Source organism: Danio rerio, chromosome 7 (genome assembly GCF_049306965.1).
Source record: "Danio rerio strain Tuebingen ecotype United States chromosome 7, GRCz12tu, whole genome shotgun sequence".
In the NCBI taxonomy this organism is placed as follows: domain Eukaryota; kingdom Metazoa; phylum Chordata; class Actinopteri; order Cypriniformes; family Danionidae; genus Danio; species Danio rerio.
In genome coordinates, this window is record NC_133182.1 from 77,620,001 (window position 1) to 77,640,000 (window position 20,000).

General features: G+C 33.1%; 1 protein-coding gene across 7 annotated transcripts in view; it reads left to right on the forward strand.

Moving 5' to 3' along the window:
- lrp4 (low density lipoprotein receptor-related protein 4) overlaps positions 1-20,000 on the forward strand; it is a 143,830-nt gene that overhangs the window by 116,960 nt on the left and 6,870 nt on the right. For 3 of the 7 annotated variants that reach the window (XM_073907586.1, XM_073907584.1, XM_073907588.1), the window contains exons 25-35: positions 1,293-1,464; positions 2,130-2,292; positions 4,124-4,349; positions 5,990-6,293; positions 7,434-7,652; positions 9,104-9,238; positions 11,331-11,439; positions 14,243-14,435; positions 16,057-16,170; positions 16,615-16,717; positions 18,979-19,043. In XM_073907586.1, coding sequence (XP_073763687.1) covers positions 1,293-1,464; positions 2,130-2,292; positions 4,124-4,349; positions 5,990-6,293; positions 7,434-7,652; positions 9,104-9,238; positions 11,331-11,439; positions 14,243-14,435; positions 16,057-16,170; positions 16,615-16,717; positions 18,979-19,043 — 1,803 coding nt within the window. Of the gene's footprint in view, positions 1-1,292; positions 1,465-2,129; positions 2,293-4,123; positions 4,350-5,989; positions 6,294-7,433; positions 7,653-9,103; positions 9,239-11,330; positions 11,600-11,941; positions 12,155-14,242; positions 14,436-16,056; positions 16,171-16,614; positions 16,718-18,978; positions 19,044-20,000 lie in introns of those variants that run through there. The other 4 variants (XM_073907585.1, XM_073907589.1, XM_073907587.1 and 1 more) reach the window with 2 other exon arrangements.

A 20,000-nucleotide genomic window follows, 5' to 3' on the forward strand; every position in this document is an offset into this window, starting at 1 on the left:
TCTTATAAAGAAAGAGCATACCACTATGCAGCCACAGAGGGGTGCTCAAACTTTTGCATAAAACTGTATTAACAATGTATGTGCTTGACAGCTGGGGTCCGTTCTTCGTATGTGGATTACTCAGTTAGCTGGATTTGGATATTGACGATTTGACACGATCCAGGATTGTTTCGTTCTTCAAAGCTGATCCGAGAGTTGTTGTCATGGCAACAGTTCTGCTAGGTCAAACCTGATCGGGAGCAGGTTCAATTCATATAAACAGGATTAGATCGGCTCAGTTCAAGCAAAGATAATACAGAAAGTATGTACCGAATTCTGATATTTACACTTGGGAAAATGGTAAATATTTTTAACTATATATATATATATATATATATATATATATATATATATATATATATATATAAAGTTATAGTTATTAATAAAATAAATTAAGTTATACATAGTAATAAAACTTATGCAATCTGCACCCTCAAAATGAAAGTACAAAGACTGCCACCTGGTGGTGCAAAGAGAAAACATATTGATATGAACTTTTTAGATTGCTTTAGTACAAATTGTGTATAATAGAAATGCACAATATGTGACTTTTTTAAAGCAATAATACATTTCAGCAGTCATAAACATGTTTTGATAGTTAATATGACGGTGATTTGATGCTTCACAAAAGTTGCAGACGCCTTTACCAATATGAAAATGCTTTTGTAAACAACCAGTTATTCTTTACACCGATTAAACAACGGCTACTATAATAAAGAAAATCTTTTCTAAATGTAGAACTAAATACACTGATTTGCATTGAAATACATGATGAATACTCTTGACACATGAAAGTGTAAAGCCTGCAGCTCACAACAAATGTGGAAGGTTATTGCGTGTCATATTTAACAAGCCGTTTACTGCTAATTTGATGTAATTTTGCTCACATGGATAATTGAATATTAATCAGATGATGTCATTACGCTGCTGTGCCGTCAGCCAATCGTTGCATAGCTGATCATGATTTCGAGGATCGATAGATCTGTCCTTCACAACACACGCAGCGATCTCAGATCAGTTCATCCAGACATTCTAATCTGATTCGCGAACTTGTTTGAAGAACCAAATTAGCGAGAGATCAGTTATCAAGATTAAAAGATCCAGGATCTTAGATCATTTAAGCGAGGTACGAAGAACGGACCCCTGTACTATAATGGAGCCACAATTCTTGTGAAAAGCACTGTAAATAATACATTTGAATTTGTCCATTCAATTTTGGACCCATTTAAAGTGTTCTTCCTCTTGTGTTTCAGGTCTGATGACCACTGATGGTCTGGCTGTGGATTCAGTGGGCAGGAAAATCTACTGGACAGACACCGGCACAAACCGCATTGAAGTTGCTAATCTCAACGGCTCCATGAGAAAAGTGCTGGTGTGGCAGAACCTGGACAGCCCTCGTGCCATCGCTCTCTACCATGAGATGGGGTACAGCGTTTCTTTTTCACTGAGCAAAACAAGTTAATCCAGAAATGTTTTTAAGATCATACAGCATACAAACCCCACAATGCTAGCAAACATGTAATGAGACCAAATAAAAATTATGATATAGGAAACCCACCCTTTTTTTCTTGTATGCGTTTTGGTTTGGTTTATTTACTAATTAACATCATTTGCATTTGTTATTTAATATGCATGTAATATATCTGATGTTTTCAATCTCTGGGTCTAGACCAGGGATGTCCAAACTCGGTCCAGGAGGGCCGGTGTCCTGCTTAGTTTAGCTCCAGCTTGCTTCAACACACCTGCCAGGACGTTTATAGTATATCTTGTCAGAGCTTGATTAGCTGGTTCAGGTGTGTTTGATTAGGGTTACTAATAACTGATTTCTTTTATCTTTGCCATGACGAGAGAGTGCACAATATTTGACTTGATATTTTTCAAGACACTAGTATTAGCTAAATGTGCTCCTGCCAGACCCAGAGATTGGCTGAATGGATTCATAAATAGTAAAACTCGCCTGTTTTATTCTAGGGGAGCTGTAATTTAATCTTTTTTATTTTATTTTAAGTGGAGTGTTTATTTTATGATGGTCTTGCAGTGGTGCACATTCCCAGTATGTGATAATTAATAGTGTAATGCTGTGTTTTCAGATACATGTACTGGACAGACTGGGGTGAACATGCCAAGCTGGAGAGATCCAGTATGGATGGGTCGGATCGTGTGGTTCTGATTAATAATAATCTGGGCTGGCCGAACGGACTGGCTGTCGATAAAGCAGGCTCTCAGCTGCTCTGGGCTGATGCTCACACTGAGGTTAGTCTGGGTGCAAGGACACTAGCAGTAAATCCGCTCCTCAGATACTGGGCAAATCAAAGTTGAATTTGAGTTATTTTTTAGCTTATAACAGAGTGTCCATTCAGTCACCAGAGATCAAACGTGCGTGATGTTTTGAACTATTTTTAGATAAAATGTGTATTTCTAAATAATATTAGAGAGCGTTTTTATTTAGGAAATATTTTAAGGGAAATGTTTGAAATGTTTATTAAGAAACTGATCTGATTGCATGCTATATATTGTATATTTAGTGTAGGTTTTGCCATAAATATAGCCAATGCTGCTGATGTAGCATTAAAACATGAATGAATAAGTGAATGAATGAATAAATTAATTAATTAAATAAATAAATAAAATGAATAAATTAATTAAATAAAGTTAAAGATTGAATAAATAAATAAATGAATAAATAAATTAAATAAATCAATAAAATGAATAAATTAAATACATTTAAAGATTGAATAAATAAATTAATTAATTAAATGAATAAAAAAATTAATTGAATGAATGAATAAAATAAATGAATAAATGTATCAAATAATTAAATTAATAAATAATTATACTAAATAAATAAATAAACAAATAAAATAAATAAATAAATATATTTAGTAATATATAATTAATATTTATTTTTGTTATATATATATATATATATATATATATATATATATATATATATATAACAAAAATAAATAATAAATATAAATTATTTAATATATATATTTATAAATTTATTTATCTATTTATTCATTTATTTAGTATAATTATTTATTAATTTAATTATTTGATTCTATATATATTATTAAATATATATATATATATATATATATATATATATATATATATATATATATATATATATATATATATATATATTTAATATTATTCTATATATATTATTAAATTAATAAATGTAATAAATAAATTAAAAACTTTTTAAATAAATAAATAAATTAATGAATACAATAAATAAACAAATAAATTAATAAATTCATTAAATGAATATATAAGTTTATTTAAAAAATGTATGAATTAAATGAATAAAAAATGAATGAATGAATGAATGAATACATAAACAAATAAATAATTTTTAGAACATATTTAGAATCATCGCCTAGAAATAAGCATTGTGTAACTAAGTAAGTTTGTTGCATTTAAAATGTTATTTTACAGTTATTTAAATAATGTACCGGTGTGTGATGCTTAATATTGAATTGATGATATTTGATTTATTTAAACTGTTCATCGATTTAAGATTATAACTCTGTGTGTCCCTTCAGTCATGAGTAAACATGCCTGATATTTTGAACTGACTTTAGAACATATTTAGAATTGTCGCCTAGAAACAAGGATGGTGTTTCTAAGTGAGTTTGTTCTATTCATAGTTATTTTAAAATTAAATGTGTCTGTGTGAGAGTTTATCAGTTTAATGATGTAGCAAAGACAGCAAGGGCATGATTTTTAAATCTGATTTTAATATTGTTTATTCTGATTTATGATTTTTTAAATTATTGAATATAAATATTATATATATATATAGTTGGTGTCAGAATTATTAGCCCCCCCTGAATTATTAGATTCCCTGTTTATTTTTCCCCAATTTCTGTTTAATGAAGAGAAGATGTTTTCAACACATTTCTAATCATAATAGTTTTAATAACTCATCTCTAATAACTGATTTATTTTAACTTTGTCGTGATGACAGTAAATAATATTAGACTAGATAAGAATACAATAAGAATTAGAATACAAATAGAAATGTTGTGATAATTGTGTTATAAAGCAGAATATGTGTGTGCTTTTCTGTTAGCGTATCGAAGCGTCGGACCTGAACGGCTCGAACCGCAGGACTCTGGTGTCTCCTGTCCAGCATCCGTACGGTCTGACCGTCCTGGGCTCTCACATGTACTGGACAGACTGGCAGAGCCGCAGCATTCACAGAGCAGACAAAAACACAGGAGAAAACGCCATCATCATCCGCTCCAGTCTGCCCGGACTCATGGACATACAGGCTGTGGACCGCACCGCATCAGCTGGTACCACAGCACTACACGTTTACCATGCTATGAGAATGTTAACTAATCAACTAAACTGATATCTTAACCACACTACAAGTGTTACATTAATTACAGTTGAATATTGCATTAATAATAACCACTAATCAAACCAATAGCTTTACCATACTATGAGAATGTTACATTGAGCACTGTTGAATAGTGCATTAAAAATAACAACTACACCCACCGGCCACTTTATTAGGTACACCCTACCAGTATCAGGTTTATGGTTGATCCCCTTTTTGCCCTCAGAACTGCCTTAAACCTTCGTGTCAGATTCAACAAGCTACTGGAAATATTCCTCAGAGATTTTGCTCCATGTTGACATGATGGCATCACGCAGTTGCAGTTGCTTCACATCTATGATGTAAATCTCCCGTGTCACCACATCCCAAAGCTGCTCTGTTGGATTAAGCTCTGGGGACTGTGGCGGCCATTTGAGTACAGTGAACTCATTGTCATGTTCAAGAAACCAGTCTGAGATGATTCACGCTTTATGACATGGTGCGTTATCCTGCTGGAAGTAGCCATCAGAAGATAGAGACACTGTGGTTATAAAGGGAGGGACATGGTCAGCAGCAATACTCAGGTAGTTAACACGATGCTCAATTGGTACTAATGGACCCAAAGAGTGCCACGAAAATATCCCCACACCATTACACCACCACCACCAGCCTGAATCGCTGATACAAAGCCATGCTTTCATGTTCACGTCAAATTCTGACCCGACCTGTGGCAGCAGAAATGGAGACTCATCAGAGCAGGCGATGTTTCTCCAATCTTCTATTGTCCAGTTTTGGTGAGCCTGTGTGAATTGTAGCCTCAGTTTCCTGTTCTTAGCTTACAGGAGCGGCACCCGGTGTGCTCTTCTGCTGCTGTAGCCCATCCGCCTCAAGGTTGGACGTGTTGTGCGTTCAGAGATGCTCTTCTGCAGAGCTCGATTGTAACGAGTGCTTATTTGAGTTACTGTTGCCTTTTTCGTACCAGTCTGGCCATTCTCCTCTGACCTCTGGCATCAACAAGGCATTTGCACCCACAGAACTGCCGCTCACTGGATATTTCCTCTTAATCAGACCATTCTCTGTAAACCCTAGAGATGGTTGTGCGTGAAAATCCCAGTAGATCAGCAGTTTCTGAAATACTCAATCCAGCCCGTCTGACACCATCAACCATGCTACGTTCAAAGTCACTTAAATCCCCTTTCTTCCCCATTCTGATGCTCGCTTGAACTGCAGCAGATTGTCTTGACCATGTTCACATGCCTAAATGCATTGAGCTGCTGCCATGTGATCGGCTGATTAAAAATTTGCGCTGAAGAGCAGTTGGACAGGTGTACCTAATAAAGTGGCCGGTGAGTGTATGTATTTACTGTGTGTGAAAGGTACAGTATTAAGCCATGTGTGTCGGCGCCAGTAGCCTAGTGGTACTGTGCACCAACATATAGCACCGATGTGCTCACGGCGACCCGAGTTTGATTCCAGTCTCGAGGTCCTTTGCCGATCCTTCCCCTCTCTCTGTTCCCAATGATTTCCAGTCTAAAATGTCTACTGTTAATAAAGGTGAAAAACCTCTTAGAAAAAAATAATAATAATTATAAGCCGTGTGTAATCTGTTTGCAGGACTGAATAAATGCGGCCGGAGGAACGGCGGCTGCTCTCACCTGTGTTTGCCGCGGCTCAACGGGACGTCCTGCGCATGTCCAACCGGCGTCCTGCTGAAGGCGGACGGACGCTCCTGCGAGGATCTGCCTGAAACATACCTGCTGTTCTCCAACCGCGTCAGCGTCCGCAGGATCTCTCTGGACACACACGACCACACGGACGTGTTCGTGCCGGTGGCAGAACTGCAGAACGTCATCTCACTGGACTATGACAGCGTGGAGAGGAAACTCTACTATACTGACGTCTCGCTGGACGTCATCAGGTGATGCCACAGTGGGCTCTATATGCACAGCTAGTGTTTTCAGCCAATCATAAACTTCTGGTGAAAAGTTAATGTGACTATTTTCAATTTCATATGGTTTCTTTTACAGCACTGATGTTGTAATGTAATTAAAATACAATCAGTGAAATAGATTTAAGCATTAATTTAGACGTTCAAGCGTAAAACGAGACTAGTAGCAGCGAACGAGCACAGAAACTCCATTGAAAATTCTGGAGCAAAACACATTTACATACATTAAAAGTAAATTAAATTCATTTAATTTTATCGTAAATCAAGCAGTGGAGATCACAGATTTTTCAAGATGTCAGATCTTAAATGTGGTGATTTTGACAGTGCACAGGAAGCGCTTGGGCTGTCTGAAAATTAAAAGTCTGTGAATATACCACATTAACCCTTACGCCCTATTCACACGGGGCGTCAGCGTCAACGCTTCCCATTCACTTTAAATGGGTGACGTCAGGCGTTCCCGAACTGCATTGTGGATCCGTCGGCACCGATTCAGAAGCGTTGCTCGCTGGAGAAGTTGGGACTAGCTCAACTTTTCAAGCGCCAACGGAAGCGTCAGCCAATCAGATCGCTGTATGCAAATGCACCAGCTCAGACAGTGGCCTATTGCTGACTAGATTTCATTGGCTGACGCTTTTATCGCTTCACGATAAACGATCGCTTCAGCCCCAACTTCAGACACGCCTTCAGTCAAGCAATGATGCTGAAGCCCCGTGTGAATAGGGCGTTAAAGCCTGCATGAATCAGAAGTTACTGAGACTTTTATTTCAGTATGTTCGGATATACTAAAACTGAATATTAAGTAGGGGGTGGGGCTTTCTTTATCGCATCATTCTCATTGCAAAGGAACTGTAAGAGGGGCGTGGTTCAGTATTTTAATATACAGTTGCAATGGAATCTTTAGGTTGCACTTCAAACGCAGAAGGAAATGGTCAGACTTTGATTGAAGATCACCAAAACAAGCACATGAATATCAATGCGAGCTAGTAATGGGAGAAACGAAGCATTTTAAAGATTTTTTGACTTATGCTGCTTATTCATAAGACATTTATGCGGAAAAAAAAATTTAAGTTCTAAAAACATAAGCTATATATCATTATGAATTGTTTTCAGACGGGTGAATCTGGACGGCAGTGATATGGAGACGGTGATCAGTTCAGGTTTGAAGACCACTGATGGGCTGGCTGTGGACTGGGTCGCTCGAAACATGTACTGGACTGACACAGGACGAAACACCATTGAAGTGGCTCATCTAGATGGGACATCACGGAAAGTTCTGGTCAACAATAGTCTGGATGAACCCAGAGCCATCGCTGTGTTCCCCAGCAAAGGGTGAGAACAGCAAACATATTATCATTTATCATTTACAAGATACCATTTGAGATATAGTGAAGTATCTGTAATTATTGTAATATAATATAATATAATATAATATAATATAATATAATATAATATAATATAATATAATATAATATAATATAATATAATAATATACCAGGGATGGGTTGCAGCTTGTAAGGGCATCCACTGCGTAAAACATATGCTGGATAAGTTGACCATCTTTCCGCTGTGGTGACCCTAGATTAACAAACTAAGCTGAAAAGAAAATTAATAAATAATAAAATAAAATTAAATTAAATAAAATTAAATTAAATTAAATTAAATTAAATTAAATTAAATTAAATTAAATTAAATTAAATTAAATTAAATTAAATTAAACAAGTTTTTGTTATTAAATTAATTATTATAATATAATAAAATGAAATTAAATATAAATAAAATAAATTTGAATAAAATAAAATAAATAAAATAAAATAAAATATAGCAAAATATAACATAATATTATATAAAATAATAAAATAAAAAATAATATAAAATAAAATATAATACAACCATTCATTCATTCAATCATTTTCCAGCCGCAACCCATCTCTGGGAAATATAATATAATATAATATAAAATAAAATAATATAATACAAAATAATATAATATATTATAATATAATATAATATAATATAATATAATATAATATATAACCTAATCAAATCAAAAATAAATGTAAAAATATATAAATAATAATTAAATATATAAATAAAAATAAATATTGGCAGCCAATACATCCGCTTATCCCTACTATTATTACTTATAAACATGTTTAAAAAATAATTAAATATATAAATGATGATAAATATTGGTGAATTGGGTGGGCTAAATTGGCCGTAGTATATGTGTGTGAGTGAGAGTGTATGGAATTTCCCAGTGATGGGTTGCGGCTGGAAGGGCATCCGCTGCATAAAACATATGCTGGATAAGTTGACGGTTCATTCCGCTGTGACGACCCCTGATTAACAAAGGGACTAAGCCAAAAACAAAATGAATCAATGATAAATATCGGCAGCCATTACTCCAGCTCATCCATAGTATTATTACTTATAAACGGATATAAATATAATTAAATATGTAAATAATGATAAATATCGGCAGCCAATGCATCATCTGATCCCTATTATTACATATATAAATAATAATTAAGTATGTAAATAATATTAAACCTCGACAACCAATACATCTGCTTATCCCAAATATTATTACTTATAAAAAAATAATAAAAAATGTAAATAATAATAACAAATCTTTGCAGCCAATACATCAGCTCATCCCTAGTATCATAACTTGTATAAATAAAAATGAAATGTATAAATAATTATCCCAGCAGCCAATACATCAGCTCATCCCTAGTATTATTGCATATAAATGCATCAATGATTGTGTTGTCTGTCAGGTTTTTGTTCTGGACGGACTGGGGTCACATAGCGAAGATTGAGCGAGCGTTTCTGGACGGCACAGACCGTAAAGTCCTCATCAACACTGATCTGGGCTGGCCGAACGGTTTGACGCTGGACTACGACACTCGCAGGTAATACAGCAGAAAACACTGTAAAACACTCCAGAGTCTTAATCTCTGTTCTTTTTTATTGCTTTAAAGTGGACCCATTCTGCAAAAATCTCTTTTATAAGAGGGTTAAAAGCAGCAGTGTGTGAAGATAACCATATTTTAAGGGCAATTGTTTTAATAGTTTAATGGAAATTCGTTCATTCTATTGTTTATAATCAGACTTGATGAAATTTGATTGACATTCACATATACATGTCATCAAAGAGGGAAAGCCCCGCCCACTCGTGACAATCTCTCCTTTATTAGCATAAACAGTCCTGGGTGAGAAGCAGCCGTCTGCTATTAGAGTTTTGAATCTGCCACTATGCTGACACACAGGAATTTGTAGCTCCGCCCTCTTCTGAAAAGAGCACAATCTCATTTGCATTTAAAGCGACAGTCACCAAAACACCACAATTAGAATCAAAGCCTAAAAGGGTCAGTTTTCAGAGACTTATAAAACATCATCTGTGTGGTATTTTGGGCTGAAACTTCACACACACACTAGACGCATCAGAGACTTGCTTTACATCTTGTAAAAAGAGGCATAATAGGTGTTTATCAGGATGTAAGAGAGCCACTGATCTATAAAAGCAGCATTATTTATAATATAGATCAGTGAAGTGTGTGTGTGTGTGTGTGTTTTCTGGATGATGCACTTTTAAGGGTGTTTTGGATTTACTGCCACATGTAAACACTGTTATCATCTGCTGTGTTTGTGTGTGTGGTCTTAAATAATGTGACATACACAATATTGCTGGCTTTGAAAAGCATTTTCATTTGAAATGTTGCTGTATTTGTCTTTTGTTCTCTTCAGTTTTGCACCTGGTCTTTGTTGATTTCAGTGCCACTTTCACTAACAATAACTGGCTTTGGTTCACTTTGGTACTTTCCATGAATAGGATACAATTAGCATATTATTTTGGAGTTATAATAGCAACCTTTCATTAATGTGTTGTGTTATTGTGTTTCAATCAATCAATTTATTTTATTTATTTATTTATTTTTATATTTTGTTTTATTATTAATAATAATGTTTTTATATATTTATTTATTTTTATTTTATTTATTATTCTTGATTTATTTTTATTTATCATTTTAATATTTTATATATTATTTATTATTATTTTAGTATTTTATTTATTTAGAATTTATTTTAATATTTATTTTTAAATATTTATTTATTTTTGGTTTATTTATCATTTTTATGTTTCCTTATTTATTTATTTTTATTTATTATTTTATTTACTTAAAAATCTTTTATTACTTTTGTTTTATTAATTAATTTTTTATTATTGATTCTATTTATTTATCATTTTATATGTATATTATATTTATTTTATTTATTTGTTTATGTATTATTTGTTTATTTTAGATATTTATTTATTTATTATTAATTTTTTTATTTACATTTTTTTATTATTTTTTATTTTATTAATAATTTTTTTTGTTTTTAATTTAATTTAAGTTATTTATAATATTTATATATTTTTTATAATTTATTATATATATATATATATATATAATTTATTTATCTATTATTCTTTATACTTTTGTTGATTTATTTATGTATTTTATTATTTTTTTGTTTATTATTATTATTCATTTTATTTATTTTATTTACATTTTTATTTATTTATTTTATTTGTATATTTATTTATTTTTGGTAGTAATGTTGACGTCTACATTAATACCAAACCTATACATCTTTTATTTTGTTATTTATTTTAAATATATATTTTATAACTCGTTTATAATTTTGTTTTTTAAAGCAAAAAGCAAGTTAAAAACAACAAAAAAAGTTTTTTTACTAAAACTATATGAGCTCAACCCCTCACTGGCAGAGCTATGATAAAAACAAAACAATATTGGCTGTTTTTAAGAAAGGGGAGGAGCTACTCTATACCCTGTCCTTTTTCATAGTTTCATAGTTTTTCATAGTTTCATCACAAATGCATATTTGAAAGCACTTCAGGTGATCTTTAGGACTAATTTTGTACCACAATCATGGGAAGTACTTTGCAGAATGTTTAGCTTGACGCAGCACTGACCTGTCACCTGATCTGATGTGTAGGATCTTTTGGGTGGATGCGCACTTGGACCGCATAGAAAGCTCAGACTTGAATGGAAAACTGCGTCAGATCCTCATCAGTCCCGTTTCTCACCCGTTTGCCCTCACGCAGGTATACCTGACCCTCTGTGACCTCACTGACCCATCTCACCTGCACCTCCATATAGGGATGGGCGATGTCTTATTGTATGCGAAATTTGGCGCATAATAAAAAAAAGACCTTATAATACTTGTAATAATGGCGATAAAACCTACAATCATGTAATACTGCAGTGAATTATACAGTAACATGCATGCAATATAGTTATTTTGCGTTTGTTGATTTACACTTTCAATATACTAGAACTTTACTAGAACTTCCTCTGTTAAGCTGCTTTGACACAATCTACATTATAAAAGCGCTTTAGAGGTAAAGATGAATTTAATTTACTTTAACCCTTTCACACAGTATTTTATATGATCAAGAAAAGCTTGATTGGCTGCTTTAATGTGATTGATTCAATTGGCAACCTTGTGAAGCTAATATGGATGAGCTTGAAACTGAAATTGACTGAAACTGTAATTCATTGACTGGCCACTGGGGGCTGCCTCTAAGAGGCAGTAAATGCCCACAGACTGCCATGTTAAACTTTACAGCAGAAAAAAAAGGTGTTTACAGCCTGGTAGCTTGATTATCTGCTTCACTGTGTTTGATTATGGGGGAGCTCTATTGGATAGTGGGCATCCAGGAGCTGTAGAGCTCTTTAAATAGTAAAAAAAAAACATGTAAAATGATTAAAATATAAAAATAAGTGCTTGGAAAAGGTGAATTGAGATTAATCTCATCCAAAATAAAAGTTAGTGTTTTGCAATATATTTTTAAATCATCATTATTATTATTATTATTATTATTATTATTATTATTATTATTATTATCGAAATAAATACCAAGAAATACTGCAAAATGTTGTTAAACTGTCGTTAATATCGTTATCTCAATAAATACCAGAAAACATTGTGAAATATTCTTAAATCATCATTAATATTGGTTTAGCAATAAATACCAAAAAAACAATATATTTTTAAATCATTGTTAATATTATTGCAGTAAATACCAGAAAGTATTGTGATATATTTGTAAATCAGCATTAATATTGTTATTGCAAAAAATACCAGAAAACATTGCAATACATTTTTTAAATTTTCCTTAATAATGTTATCACAATAAATACCAGAAAACATTGTGATATATTTTTAAATCGTCGTTAATTTCCTTGTCGCATTAAATACCAAAATAATGTTGCGATATATTTTTAAATTGTCATTATTATCGTTATCGCAATAAATACCAGAAAACATTGCGATATATTTTAAAATAGTCATTATTATCGTTATTGCAATAAATACCAGAAAACATTGCGATATATTTTAAAATAGTCATTATTATCGTTATTGCAATAAATACCAGAAAACATTGTAATACATTTTTAAATAGCCATTTAACATTGTTATCGTAATAAATACCAAAAAAATTTCGATGTATTTTTATATTGTCATTAATATTATCACAATAAATAACAGAAAACATTGCAATGTTTTAAAATCGTTGTTAATATTGTTATCACAATAAATACCAGAAAATACTGACATATATTTTTAAATCGTCCTTAATATCATTATTGCAATAAATACCAGAAAACATTGTGATATATTTTAAGATCGTCCTTAATATCGTTATCACAATAAATACTAAAAAACATTGCGATATATTTTAATCGTCTGTAATATTGTTATCGCAATAAATACCAGAAAATATTGCAATATATTTTTTAATCGTCACTAATATCGTTATCGCAATTATAAGCATAAAATATTGTAATATATTTTAAAATTGTCATTAATATTATCACAATAAATATCAGAAAACATTGTGATGTATATTAAAATCTTCGTTAATATCGCTGTTGCAATAAATACCAGAAAACATTGTGATATAAATTTTTAATCATGATTAATATTGTTATCGCAATAAATACCAGAAAACATTCTGAAATATTTTTAAATCATCACTTATATCGTTTTAGCAATAAATACCCAAAAAATTGCGATATACTTTTGAATCATTGTAAATATTATCGCAATAAATACCACAAACTATTGTGATACATTTGTAAATCTGCATTAATATTGTTATTGCAATAAATGGCAGAAAATATTACGATAGATTTTTTTCGTCATTATTATCGTTATCGCAATAAATACCAGAAAGCATTGTGATATATTTTAAAATTGTCATTAATATCGTTATCACAATAAATACTAAAAAACATTGCGATATATTTTTAATCATCTTTAATATTGTTATCGCAATAAATACCAGAAAATATTGCAATATATTTTTTAATCCTCATTAATATCGTTATCGCAATAAAAAGCATAAAATATTGCAATATATTTTAAAATCGTCATTAATATTATCACAATAAATATCAGAAAACATTGCGATGTTTATTAAAATCTTCGTTAATATTGTTGTTGCAATAAATACCACAAAATATTGTGATACATTTGTAAATCTGCATTAATATTGTTATTGCAATAAATGCCTGAAAATATTACGATAGATTTTTTCGTCATTATTATCGTTATCGCAATAAATACCAGAAAGCATTGCGATGTTTTTAAGTCGGCATTAATATCGTTATCGCAATAAATACCCGAAAACATTGTGACATGTTTTTTAATTGCCATTATTATTGTTATTACAAAAATTACCCACAAACTTTGCGATTATATATTTGTGAATCCACATATCGCCCATCCCTTTTTCCATCACTCCTCCACCTGTATAACCTCTTCTTCTGCATCTCTCCATTTTCTGACCCTCCTTTTTCTTCCCATCTTTCTGTTTCTGTACCCCTTTTCTTTGTCCCCAGTTGAAACCGGTGTACTCTCCTTTAACCCCTTTTTCCCGAATCTCACAGCAAGAGCGCTGGATTTACTGGACGGACTGGCAGACCAAGTCTATTCAGCGTGTAGATAAGCATACGGGCCGCAGTAAGGAAACTGTGCTGGCCAATGTAGAGGGGCTGATGGACATTATAGTGGTGTCTCCACAAAGACAGAGCGGTAAGACTGAGCACAGACAGACTCAACTGAAGAGCACAAGCTTTTATTTTACACTGTGATGCTGTCATGCATTGATTTGGGGTTATGTATTGGGTAAGGGGAGATGATGCGGGTAAAAACATGCACATGTCAATGTTGAGATTTTGTAGTTATTTCAGTCTAATGGAAAGAAAACATTTGATTTCATTTTGGGGTTTTTTTGTTTCTTTTTTCAAATTCACTTATTTAGTTTTATTTTTTTAAATGTAAAAATATTTTTATTGTTATTTTTAAGGGAAGATGATGCAGGTAAAAACATGCACATGTCTATTTTGAGAATGTTTTTCAGTCTAATAGGAAGAAAATATATATAGTTGAATAAGTGGAATGAACCGCCAACTTATCCAGCATATGTTTTATGCAGCGGATATACCCGCAACCCAACATTCGGAAACACCCATACACTCTCGTTCACCCAAATCACTATGGACAATTTAGTTTATTCAATTCAATTTATTCCAATAGCGCATGTGTTTAGACTGTGGGGGGAAACCCACACCAACACGGGAGAACATGCAAACTCCACACAGAAATGCCAACTGACCAAGCCAGGGCTCGAACCAGTGACCTTCTTGCTGTGAGGCGATCGTGCTACCCACTGCGCCACCATGACGCCCCATGTAATTTAATAATCATTTATTATAATTTTTAATTTTTTTTTAAAGGTTTATTTTTTTTTAAAGGTTTATTTTGAAAAGGTTTTATTATTTTTTTATTATTTAAATGTAAATTATTTATAATTTTTTTTTTTATTATTTAAATAACTTGCAAAAATTGTGCAATTTGTCAGTTTTGAGATTTTCTTGGGAAGAAAATTAAAGTAAAATATTAATTTAATTATTTAGTATTTTATTTTTGTTTTTGTGTCATCTTATCTGTGTAGTTTTAAACTCTCTATTATTTGATTGCTTTTATAGGTTTTTTTTACTTTGCTTTGATTTTTTTATTAAATCCTTTTTTCATGTAATAAAGCTGAAATTAAATATATTTGATGCATTGGGGTAAGATGATGCAGGTAAAAGCATGCACATGTCAGTCTGATGGGAAGACAGCATTCAGAAGCAGTATTTATTTATTTATTTTTTATTTACGTTCTTTGTGTTTTTTTTTTCTAATTTTTTCCCTAAATTAATCTATGTAGTTTTAGCCTTTTAAAAACAATTCATTGTTTTATTAATTTATTTAATGTAAATAACTTGCTTGAATTAAATATATTTGGTGCATACATTTGGGTTCATTGTTTATTTTTAAGGCAGAACAGTGCAGGTATAAACAGCCATTAGTCACTTTTGACGTGTAAACATTCATTCATTTAAAATTTATTAAAATATATATCTTCCAAATATAGACATGTCATTTTTAATAATTATATTTTACTTTAGTTTTTTTGTTCTCTCTCTCTCTCTCTCTCTCTCTCTCAAATATAAATTTAAGTAAATATCCAAAATGCAAAAAATCAATAAAGTTAGTAGTAATTACAGTAGTTATTAAAACTATTTTGTTTGTATTTAGGTTTGTTAACAATAACTAAATGTTGTAGTTGTCGTTGAATTGAGTGTATGAATATTTTGTGTGTTTGTAGGCACGAATCACTGCGCTGCGAATAACGGCGGCTGCACACACCTGTGTCTCGCTCGCAGCAACAGCTTTATCTGTGCCTGTCCTGATGAGGCAGACAGCAGACCCTGCTCTACCAGTGAGACTGACACACACACACACACACTTGCAGACACACAACATACACTCACACACAGATGCATACAGTCACACACATTTTACGTGATTTTTGGGGGCGATTTTTACATTTCTTCTAAGATATTGTTTTTATTTCAGCTTTATGTTAAAAGTCAAATATAAAATGTAATAAATCTAATTCATTTAATTAAATCTAATTAAATTAAAATCGCAAATCAAATATGTATTATATACTTAGTTTATTCCTTTCTCTGTTGTTTTGCCAATTTGACATTAATTTCCACACTTAATTAAATGTCTTGCTTGCCGTTTATTTTTTAAATTCTATTTTAAATATACAATTTTTCTAGATCTATTTTCACCAATGCATGCTTATATCCCTTTATTATTAATCACTAATAAATGAGCATCACTAATAAAACAACTATGCATTATATTTCTCCAGTTGCAGGTCACGTTCCCGCTTCACCTGAGAAAGACACGACAGGAACTCAAACCCCCAGAAAACAGGCCACCGAGAAACCCCACCAGGGCCTGTCACTAGTCAAGTGAGTCAAAAACAAACATCTCCAGTTAAAAACAACAGCTCCCACTTCATATTAAGTAGCTTTAACTGCTATGTAATTACATTAATGCATACATTGGAATTACTTTGTATGTATCGAAGTACATTGTAATGACATTGTGAATACGTTGTATTTAATGTGTTCATCAAGACCCTTCTGGGAGGGAAACGGGTAGTATTAGGGCCAGGTTTGGTGGTAAGGGTAGGTTAAATAGTAGGTTAAAGCTGATTTATTCTTCTGAAACAAGCGTACGTGTATAGTCCGGCGCAGCCTTCGTGCGGTTGCATAGCCCTCGCCATGGTTGACGCCGACGCGCACTTCTCAAAATATATAACTACACGTCGCAACAACGTGCAGAGCAAGCTCTGTGATTGTTGCACATCAACTGGTTCCCATCTTTGAATGAGCGAGTTTGAGCTACTTGTACATTAATGAAGCGTTCAGAAAAAACTAAACACTAGGGTTGGGCATCTAAGCTATAATGCCGATCCGATACGCATCTCGATACAAAGAATACGATCCGATATATTAGCGATACATTTGTGACATATTGCGATGCAACACGATACGATTCACACCCATATCACGATACGATGCGATAATTCAGCACTAACTTATTAGATCAAGTTTATGAGATGATGTGAAAGAGGATGCTGTGCCATTGAATGAGTTTGATTATTTATTAACCAAGCAAAACCAAGACTTTTTTTACAAACTGACTCTTCTCTCAGAGCCAGAGTGTCAGTTTACAGTAGAGGGCCATTTTAGAACATATAGCACATATTATTTAAGTATTTTCAAGATAAACAGAATGTATAAGTGCAATATATATTAAAATCAACATAAAGGTTTAGCATTGCACAACAAGAATTGTGATTTAACTCTTCAACTATGAAAACAAGTTTTACAAAGATATATTTTGCCACTGATTATTCAAAACTTAAGGTGGTGAACTAGCAGTGTTATGCTGCTTTGAAACATCAATGTCACTGTAAACAACAGGCTAATAAAAATATAACAAACCAGCAATCTTCTTGCTGTGAGGTGGTCAAACTACCCACTGTGCCACCGTGACACCCATTATTTTTATTATTATTATTATTAATATTATTATTATTATAATTAAATAAAAATTAACAGGAGGAGGTGTTTAAAACCTTCGTTCTCCGTGACACTAGGCTGAATATCTTTGCAGATGAACAATGCAGTAACATCCGTTATTTGCGTAGAGCGCACAAAACTGTTGCGCATGGAAAAAAACTTGCAATGCTTTTCTCACCACTTTTGGCGCTGGTAGCTACAGTTGAAGCAGTGCGAAAGCCGGGGATGCAGAAACACTGGAAGATGCTTTCACAACAACACCGTGGCGCCGCTTTAAGTGAGATTTCAGATTAGTCGTACTGCCCGCGTATTTTACAGATGCGCGGCACATTTTGCAAATTGCATCTGTCCTGTCATGTCGTCCATCCTTAAATCCATAATGTTGCCATACTTTAGATTTAAAACTCAGTGAGGAATAAAATGTTTGTTTTGCTTCTCGCGCTTTCTGAGGGCGCTCCACTAGCTTCATCCGCACACCTGATACACTGAGTTGTAGTGTGAGTGTACACATCCGCAAATCCGTTGCTAAGGCATACTTTATGTAGGTTGATTAAATTATGCGCCAAAAACAGGTTGACAACACTTGTTAATAAATAAAAAATACATTCTATATTAAAAATATAAGCTGTATCTCGGAAAAATCGATGCATCTCGCAAAAACCGATGCATCTCGATTTGCTTCCAAAATTTCATTCATCCTCTGCTGCTCTACCGATGCACTCGCATCGTGCACGCGCATGACTGCGTATCGATACATATCGATTAATCTTCCCATCCCTACTAAACACCCATGAAGAAACTCAACACAGAGGAACATGAACACCTCACTGGCAGCTAGCGTTTCTGAAGTGTTATTGCAGAGCAACACTAACAGCACGCAGAAGTTTAAATCAGCCCTTAAGAAGAATAGATGGTCAACAGTGTAATCAAAAGTGTTATTGCAGAAATTAATTACAGATTTACATGCGTGCATTTAATTAAGCAAAAGTGCATCACTTCTTTACACAGTAAGCACATTATAATGAATTATTACTTCAGTGTAAGTACATATTAGTTAAGCTCACTTAATATAAAGTGGGACCAAAAATGTGACGATTTCTTTAAAGAATGGAGTCGAATGCAGCGTTTGTTTTTCTCTTCAGCTGTACGGAAATGAATCTCAGCCTGGAGGACTGCTTCCAGAACAGTGTGATATCTGCACCTCGCGGTAAATACATTAGCATTGATACAGCTGAAGGCAAATTGATTAACCCTCCTGTGAAATTTGGATTCTTTCATTCAATATTTCCCATGAGCTGTTTAACTGAGCGTGGACATTTTCAACAGGTTTCCTATAATATATTGTTTTTACTGAAGAAAGTCTTATTTATTTTAGTTTGTCTAGAATACAAGTGTTTTTAAAGTCAGTATAATTAGCAGAATTTTGTTTCTGCCATAGTCTCCTGAACAAACCACAGTTATACAATGACTTGCCTAATTAGCCTAACTTTACCCTAATTACCCTAGTGAAGCCGTTAAATGTCACTTTAAAGGGTCACGAAACACCAGAACACATGTGTTGAGCTGTTGACAGTGGTATATGTGTCCCGCACTGCTAAAAACACTATTAGGACACCTATATTTCACTAAAAAGTGTAAATTGGTTGTTTTTGCGTTATTTCAAGCAAATTCGTACTTCCGGTTTGAAACGAATTTTTGAAGCTGCGTCACGGTCATGAGATAATAGCGTGTATTCCAGCGTGCAGACTGGACGTCTGTGCCAGAGTGTGTCTTATTACGTCTTACAGTGTGATGCATTAATGCATGAGTAAGGCTTGGTTCAAACCAATCAGCGCGCTCTATTGTGCAACTTCATTAATATTCATTACTGTCACAGTGTTTAAACGACAGAGACGCCACGTTGTGTTGGCCAAACAAGCGTGAAGTGTTGCTTTTATAGTTTGCTGCAGTTAGGTTTTGTTTTCATTTTCTCTCTATGAGAGCTCAGACTCACGCGTGGATTAACTGTGTACGCGACGCTCCACAACAATAACTTACGTGTCTAAGGAGGATTATTGTTTACCTGAGAGCTGTTCTCATCTGCAAACGCTGAGATCCGGATTCGCTTGTAGTCTTCTCTTCATAAAGACGCGGCTCTAGTTGCTGGTGATTGTCCTGCCTCTAC